We start from the raw sequence: 8,487 nt of genomic DNA, 5'->3' as shown, positions 1-8,487 counted from the left end.
CTCCCTGCTCAGTGGGGAGCCTGCTTCTTCCTCTCCCTCTACTCCCCCCACCCCAACTCTTGCTCTCTGTCTCTCTCTCAATAAATAAAAGTCTTAGAAAGAAAGGCAGGTAGCCCTTGCATATGGAGAGACAGCAGTAGCTGACAATACCTTGGCTGTTTAATGTCCCTCACCGGCTGACCTAGAAGCCCTTTCTTTAATCACTGTAGCATATGAAAGAGAGGTCTGCTAAATGTAGCCCCAAAATGTACTGCGGGTTCATAGGCTAACCCTGCAGGAAGAAGACGGCATTGACCAACACCAGAAATGCCTTGCTTATGATGGATATTTGAGTGTCAAAGACCCCTCACCCCCAACGCTGAGACCTGAGGATGACACCATCTAGGTGGGGTCTTTCCAAAGGCTCAGCCCTGAGGAGAAGCCACCTGAGCATGACACACACTGGAAGCCCTGGCTTCCAGTCCCAGCTCTGCCACTGAAGGGCTGGGTGGCCTTGGCCGCATTCTCCTACCTGTACAGTGAGGCGGGTAGATAACATGCTCTCTACTGCCCTGCCACCGTTCTAAAGTTCTGCGTTCAATGAAAGGTGGAGATGGCTGTCAGAATTAACAATACAAAGCAAGTGCCTTTTTAGTTCCTCTTGGCTCCAGTTTCTGCCTCCTGGACAGAAACTGGGGAATAGGTGTGTTTCTGACTCCTTGGCCTGGCTTATAGAATCACAGAGTTGTGGGTGGCAGGCAGGAAACCTCAGTGATTATCAAGACCTATGCCCTAGCGCCTTCACTCTTTCAATAAAAGTTCGCCAGGCACTGATCATGAATAGAATATAAGCCGGGATGGCAGCTATTGTGTTCACTGATTTATCCAAGGCACCTAGTGCGGTGGCTGGCTATTAGGTGCTCAGTAAACATTGGTTGAATGATAGGCAGTTTCTTGCAGGAGAGCCATCCAGGGGAGCCTCTTAAATGAAGATTCCTGGGTCCATTGCAGACCTACTGAATTATAATCTCTGGTAACAGAGCCCAGGTGACTGTCATGCTCTCCAGAATTTGAGACATGGTCATAGCATCTGAATAAAGCATTCTTCTATTATCAGAAGGGAGGAAATGCTCATGTTTTTAATTTTGAGCGTTTGTCAGTAGTGACTAATATTCAAATGAAAAAGGTTCATTTTACGGTAGCCATTTCTGTGGAGGCTGGAGGAGTCAGGGCTTTGCCTGGTGTATGCACAAGACAAACTTCCACTAATCTCGGGAGAGGCAGGGCCAATAAAAAGGCAGAGCAGATAGGAGAGAGCCACATGAAGTCCAAGTTTGGCATTATTATTGCCCTTCATTTAGAAGTCATAAAATAAGAAATGTGCCACCGTTCCAGCTTCTTGGGAGTGGTTGACTGGTGTGAGGTTTTTTTTAAAATTCCTTTCAAGATGGGATCCCTGGGTGGCACAGCGGTTTGGCGCCTGCCTTTGGCCCAGGGCGCGATCCTGGAGACCCGGGATCGGGTCCCACGTCGGGCTCCCTGCATGGAGCCTGCTTCTCCCTCTGCCTGTGTCTCTGCCTCTCTCTCTCTCTCTGTGTGTGTGACTATCATAAATAAATAAAAAATTAAAAAAAAAAATTCCTTCCAAGAGTCTATAGCTCGGACCAGGCAGGCTTGGGTTCAAATCTCAGCTGTGTCTCTAACTGCTTATTCTTGGGCTGATCACTCCAATCTCTCCTAAGCTTCAGTTTCCTCTGTTGTCAACTGGACATCAGAATGTCAACTCCTCAGGGCTGTTGGAAATGATCTGAGCTGATACACACTCAGGTGTCTGGCACATGTGCAGTATGGAAAAGCTCAGTTTTGGCTAATATCTATAAATTGCCATCCTATTTGGGCCGGAGGGTTCAGTAGAGGATCCTTTAGCTCTTTTGTTTTAAAGGTAGGGAAACAACCTGACAGAGGGCAAGCGAATTGCACAAGATCACCTAGTGCCTTAGGTCTCTGGAGAGCTTCCATTCTCAATGAAGTACCTCAACTTCCTCCTCAAACCAGAGAGGGTGAAGAGGCTGAGCTCTGTAGGTGGCCTGTGATGAAAGCATTTTGAAATGTGCTTTTGAAAAGAAAATGACATTATCTCAGGTGAGGTACCTTCTCCCGAGTTGCTTGCCAGCCAGAAGCCTATTCTGAGGAAGCGGTGGTGATTGGTGAGGAGGTCCTTGAAGCCGGTTAATTTGCAGCAATTCCTTCAACACTAGAGTTTTAAGGACTAAAGCTGCTTTGGGCGAGCACTGTTGAGGCCTTCCCTGAGAGGCCCTACCTGGTGCTGCAGCTCTGCAAGGCCAAAGCCGGGAGATGGCTGCCCTTGGGGACTCTTCAGGTCTGGCCTTTAAGCTATGAGGGCCTCAACACCAGTCACAGGCTATGTTGGATCTGGTAGGAACATCTCTGGAAAACTGTCCTGCTGGGGTCCATGGGCAGGAGGAGCAAAGCACTTTGTGCTAATGGTGATGACCTTGCTGATAGTGATGACGATGAGGGAGGAGGAACCCTCCTATCTGCCAGGTGCAGGGCCCAGCAATTTGTTTTATGTGCACAGATTCATGCAACCCTCACAAAAACCCTATGGGAAGGAAATGTGGCTCAGAGACATTAAATAAAGGACCAAGGGGCACATTATTTGTGAGCACCAAGATTCAAATCCAGATCTACTGGAATCCAAGGCAGCCAGAAGCCTGTGAGTGCTGGAAGAAAGGAAAAGAAAGTCCTTCAAGGAACATGTATGTTATCCTCATTTTTACAGATGAGGAAACAGAGGACCAGAGTTTAGCTATTTTTCTCATGAGGTCGGGCACTGTGCCAAGCACTTTACATATATTACCTCTTCCATCATCATAACATCTCTATGAAGTAAGTAATTCTACGATCCCCATGATGTAGATGAGGAAATTGAGGCCTGACACTACATGCAGGGGTTCACAATTGGGCAGTCCGACCAGGGGGCCCTTCCTCTGGACTTCTTGAGTTGCCCAATACTGAGACAAGATGTAGCACGGCTGGACCAGGACCCAGGACTCCTGACTCCCAGGCTAGTGCTCCAAGGCTAGATGTAGGCTCTCTGTTGGGATTCATTGTTCCTTAAAAGCGCTCTGGCCTACAGCCCAAAGAGTGAAATCACGCCCTGCGGTTCTGGGAACCTCAGACTGGAGAAGGAAGCTCTTGCTCTGGTGTTCAAGTCTGAGCAGGTGAGCTGAGGACTCTCCCTGTTTCCTCCTCTGGCTGGGAGGGAGCCCACGCAGGGTGGGCAGGGTGGGGCAGCCCTCCAGAGTGCCAGGGGGTGGGGGGGGTGGGGGCAGGAGGCAGGCGTGCCCAATGAAACAGGTCTAAATCTTCCCGCCTTTTCGCCTTTATTCAGGCGGTGCCCTCATCTGCTGTCTGGCAAACAAACAGCAGGGCATGATGGTGAGAGTTCAAGGCTGCAGCCTGGGAAGTTTTCTTATGTGTGCAATGTGTGGTGGTGGTGGGGAATCCAAATCCTCTGGTTGGCACATTATTTATTAAGCATCTACTATGTGCCAGGCACCGGAGACATGGCAAATATGAAAAAAAAAAAAAAAAGATTCAGCTCTTGGGTCTTAGAGTCTTAGAGTTAAGAAGACACACGAAGATCAAATCTTCCCTGGAACAAACGTAAAATGGCAGCTGTGGCCAGTGTTTTCAAGGAAAGGCCTGCAGAGCTAGGAGAGCCCATGACAGTGGGGCGAGGCCGGGAGAAGGAACCCCCTGACAGTCTGAGGGGCAGTGGGAAAGGACGCGCTGAAGATGTGGTTACTGGGTGAATGAATGGCCACTGGGTAGGAGACACCAGTCTGTGTGTGGAAGCTCCTTGTGAGATGGTTCATGGAAGGACCTGGGAAGCCACGGGGCCTGGGGAAGCCTGCGTGAGCCTGGCCACCTTAAGCATTGTGGGCCATGGTAAGAGAAGTCATTCAAGTTTATGGGCAGCGGCGGTGGCGGCGGCGGTGGTGGTAGGGGAGTGAAGGAAAGCTTGAGGGTGATGGCCAAACTTAACAGAATATCGGTCAACGCATCCTTCAAAGAAAAGAAAAACATGCCACCCCCTCCTTGAGCCTGCCCGGATTTCTCCACCTTTGCCCTAAGATATTCCTCTCTCTGGCCTTGGAGCTCAGGTACGGAACCTCGGAACCTCGGGGCCAGTCAGGCCTGAGCTTTGTCTTCCTGCTGCTGAAATGCACCGCGAATTCAAACCAAGTCCTCCGCCTTCCCGGGCCTCAGTTTCCCCAGCAGTGCAGAAGCAGGTTTTCTCAAAGGACCCGCCCAGCGCTAACGCAACGTGATTCGCTCGGGCAGGAGCGGGGGGCTGCCCGCATTGCTGCGCAGGCATCGGGCCCGGGGCTGGGGCAGCGTCACCCGGCCGCGGGCGCTTCCCTCCGGGCCGGGGGGCTGCCGGGGAGCTGCCGGGGAGCACCGCGCAGCCAGACGTGGCGCAGTGAGCGGGGGCGCGACCCCCGGCTCGCGCGGGCCCCGCGCGGCCCCGCCCCCGCAGCCAGCGGCCCTGCGGCAGCCCGGGCCCGAGCTCCGCCCTCCGCCTCCCGCCGGCCTCGCTCCCTCCTCCCGCCTCCCTCGCTCGCTCGCTCGCTCCCTCCCCCCGGCCGGCTCGGCGCTGACTCCGCCGCACGCTGCAGCCGCGGCTGGAAGATGGCGGGGAACGACTGCGGCGCGCTGCTGGACGAAGAGCTCTCCTCCTTCTTCCTCAACTATCTCGCCGACGCGCAGGTACGGCCGGCAGGGGCCGCGGGCCCGGGGCAGGGGTGCTGAGCTGCGGGGGCTGCCGCCGCAGCCGCGGAGGCCGGGAGGCGGCGGTGGGCGCAGCGGGGGGGACGGGGGCTCCGGCTGCAGAGCCCCCCTTCCTTGCGCCCTGCGATGCGCCCTGCCACGGAGGCAGGGGGCCCGAGGCGCCCCCCGTGCAAGCCGGGGCGTGGGGGCGCTACGGCCGCCGGGGAGGGTCTGGCCTCGGTCGCTGGGAGTCCGCACCCCCCTGCCGGCAGAGGTGGGGGTACCGCGTTTCCTCGGGGAGGTGGAGCGGCGCCAAGGTGTGGGGGACCCCTAGGCTGGCCCTGGGAGTCGGAGGCGCGCCCTCGGACTCCCGGCACTTGCTGCCGTACTTTCACGTGGACTTAGGGCCCCGGCTCCGGCGCCTGCCCCCGTCCCCGGAGCGCCCCGGTCCTCGGGTCTCCCGCGCCCCGCGTGCTGCTGCTGGCCCCCCGCGGCTCCCCGGCGGCGCCGGCGGCGCGGAGTTTCCTGCCAGTTGCCGGCTGAGGGCTTAGGGGGCTGCGGGGCACGTGGGCATGCGGGCGGGGACAGCACCTTCCTGGTTTCGCTACCGGCGGAGCCCCTCGGGAGGAAAGCACGGCAGGATGGGGGTGGAAAGACTGTCTGGGGGCGCCTGGGTCCCCCTGCGGCGCGCGGCCCCGGTGCGCGCTCGGCGATGCTGGGGGAAGGGAACGCGAGGCGGCGTCCCGGGCTCTGGCTGCGCCTGGGAGCCCCACCGGCGACACGCGCGTGACAGGAGAGGGTGCTCTGGTGTGCCGGGGCGGGGGGGGGGCTCGAGGGAGCTGGTGACTTGGAGACGGGGCGGGGGGGGGGTGCTGCCGGGACGAGCCGCCACCGAAAATGCCTGCGCTAGGCGTGCGCGCCCCCCACCCTTCCCTGGCTTTCCCCACCCCATGCCTGTTGCAAGCGTAAAGTTTGGCCCCATAGTTAGGGCTTTCCCTCCCGGCGCCGCGCTGCGGGCAGCCGGGAGGCTGGGGATGCGGCGGAGGCCAGGAGGAGCCCCCGGATGCGGGCGCACGGCTGGGCGCGGAGAGGGGCCGCCGGGCGGAACCGGGCGCGGCTCGCGAGGGCTGGTTTGGTACCTGGAGTCGGAGCGCCGGTGCCGGCTCGCTTTGCATAACACTGGGAGGGAGGGGGGAGGCGGGGGGGCGGGCGGTGGGAGGAGAGAGAGGGAAACTTTGCTTCTCGTTCTAATCTGCCTGTCTTTGGGCGGCAGCAGCTGTCATGGGACCGGGTGGGCGGGGAGAGGCTTGCAAGCTGACTCCGAGCCGTGAGACCGCGACTCGGAGGGGACGCGCCGCCGAGACGCTGGGCTCCGGGCGGCCGCTCCCCAGGCGGCCGGGACGGCGCGGCGTGGCGGGTGCCGCGGAGAGGAGGCCGCCGCGCGCCGGGGAGGGCCGGCCCCGCTCGCCGCAGACAGCCCTGCGCGGGGAGCCGCGGGGCCTCGTGGTCGGTGGCGGGCGTGCCGGGGTGGCTTCGGGGCGGGGGCCGAAGGGCCGGTGGCGGCGTGTGACCGCGCGTTCTTCGGGCCGGGGGCGGGGGCGGGGAGGGTGTGATGAGCGGGCTGCGCGCGCGGGTGTGTGTGAGTGTGTGCACACGCCGCGCGCGCCGGGCGCGTACCTTTACCTCTGACGAAACTGCGGTGGAGCTCCCGCGGCGGTCACCGGCACCGTCGCCAGCCCCGCGCCCACGTCTGCTCGGAAGGCAGATCCCAGCCCCGGTGCCACGGCCGCCCGGCTCCATCCCCCCCGCGCGCCCTCCTCGCACCTCCCCCCTGCACCCCCACCCCCACCCCCATCCCCACCCCCGACCCGGGCCTGCGGGCAGCCCGGGACCCGGGGGACTGGGTGCAGGCGGGACCGAGGTGCCCCTGGGAAAGTTCTGTCCTCGCCCTGGTCTGGGGGTGCCTGAGATTGCCGGAGACTCGGTCAGGGACCCCCTGTAGCGAGAACCCGTCAGTCTGCACCCCGGTTCTTAACTCCATCACTGGGGGTTCTTGGGCTCACCGATAATTCATTATTTGTCCTTCGAGCCGCCCAGCGGGCCTCCCCTGCAGGGATATTTCACCCAGGGATACTAGAAAATTGGGTAATCAGGTGTCAGCAGAAGCAGCACAGTGAAAGTTAATCTGGGACGTTTGCTTTTTTTATTTAACCACGTGACGGGCCGAGGCTCCTCTGGTGATCTTCGCCGGCCCAACTTGGGAAATGTAATTGATAGGGAAGCTTTGCAGCCACCCCTAGAAGGTTCACAGAGCCCCGCCGGAAGAGGACCTGGGCGGGCCATCGCGTGCCTCCTCATTTTACAGCTGGGGAGAGAGGCTGCGAGGGGTGAGCGGCTTGTCCAGGACCACGCAGCCAGCGGGTGACAGAGCCACCCAGGGCTCCTGACTCCAGGTCCTGTGTGTTACCTCGAAATAGCACTGGACTTGGAGTCAGAAGGCCTGAGTGGAGTCGCCTTCCCCACTCTCTGGCTGGGTGACCCCAGAGCAAGCCATTTTAACTCTCCGAGCCTCCTTTCCTCCATCTGTCAAATGGGGCTGGTGCTGCCGCAAGAGGAGACCGGGTCGAGGTGGTGGGGGTGAGCACTGCTTGCATGCGAGATGTCTGCTTGTTCCTGTGACTACCTCTCCTCCTCCAGTCCCTCCCTGGTCCTCCCCTCCATTTCCCCCTTTGGAAGGGAAGGGGTGGGGAGAGTGAATAAAAAGGTAATTTATTGTCTTTATCCCAAGGACTTGTCTTTGGTGGCTAATCCAGAGTCAGATAGAGGGAGGACTTCTGTTTGGGAGAATTAACTTTTTACCCATTCGGGCCAAAGTTCAGAAATTCTGCAGACCAAAGATTGTGAAAGCTTCTTGGAAAGGTTTGGGGCATGTATTCCAGAGGACTTTGGGTTGGCTTCACCTTTGCCCAGCCTGTGCCCCTTGCCTCCATTGCCCTCACCCACCATTCCTGCATGGCCTTCTCTAGCAGGCCTTCCTTCCCTGGCTTGCCCTGCTTTCTCTCTCTCTCTTCTGGTTTTTGTAGTCGGTGTTATACAACCAAGCAAAAGCAGTTTTTCTGTGTGAGTCCTGTGGCCCAGTAGGATTCTAGAACTAGAGTTGTGCCTTTTATCTTTGTGCCCCCTTGGCACCTGCCACCATGCTGACTGAGTTCCTTTGCTCAGCCCTTGGTCTGGGGGTCCGAAGGTGAATTACAGGGGGGATGGGAGGGGGGGAGCCTCCTAGGCTGGCCCCCAGGACAGCTGGGCAGCAAGCATGGGTAGAGAGGAATGAAGAAAGCTACAGCTGTGGGCCATGACTTGAGCTCCAAAGGCCACACAGTAAGCCCACACTAAATATGGGTTGTTTGAAGTCACTTGGGACATCAATCATAGATGCCCCAAATGTCAGAGTTGGCAGGAACTTTACGGATCATGTGGTCCAATCTCTTATCATTGAAACATAGTTAGTAGTAGAGTTGTTAGAAAAATACTGGCAGGCATAAAGAAAAAATGGAAAGTATGTAATCTTACCCAAAGGTAACCACTGTTAATTTTTATGTATACTTCCAGGCTTTTCTTTCCTATCGATTCCTATGGATTATATCTGTTACACAAAAATGGAGTTTTTCATTATATATTCATTGTAACTTGGAATCATACTGTTGTAATTTG

The 8,487-nt window shown here is 57.9% G+C and overlaps 1 protein-coding gene across 3 annotated transcripts in view; it reads left to right on the top strand.

Annotated features, from left to right (window-relative positions):
* The first annotated feature begins 4,619 nt into the window (after positions 1-4,619).
* PPARGC1B (PPARG coactivator 1 beta) overlaps positions 4,620-8,487 on the top strand; it is a 111,950-nt gene continuing 108,082 nt past the window's right edge. For all 3 annotated transcript variants that reach the window (XR_007410318.1, XM_025434183.3, XM_025434182.3), the window contains exon 1: positions 4,620-4,776. Coding sequence is in view for 2 of the 3 variants with exons in the window: in XM_025434183.3 (XP_025289968.1) it covers positions 4,699-4,776 (78 nt within the window). In the remaining variant the exon portion in view is untranslated. The remainder of the gene's footprint in view (positions 4,777-8,487) is intronic.

The sequence above is a fragment of the Canis lupus genome, chromosome 4 (assembly GCF_003254725.2).
Source record: "Canis lupus dingo isolate Sandy chromosome 4, ASM325472v2, whole genome shotgun sequence".
Lineage (NCBI taxonomy): Eukaryota > Metazoa > Chordata > Mammalia > Carnivora > Canidae > Canis > Canis lupus.
The sequence above is the reverse complement of the archived record's forward strand: the minus strand, read 5'-3'. Positions and strand labels throughout refer to the sequence as shown.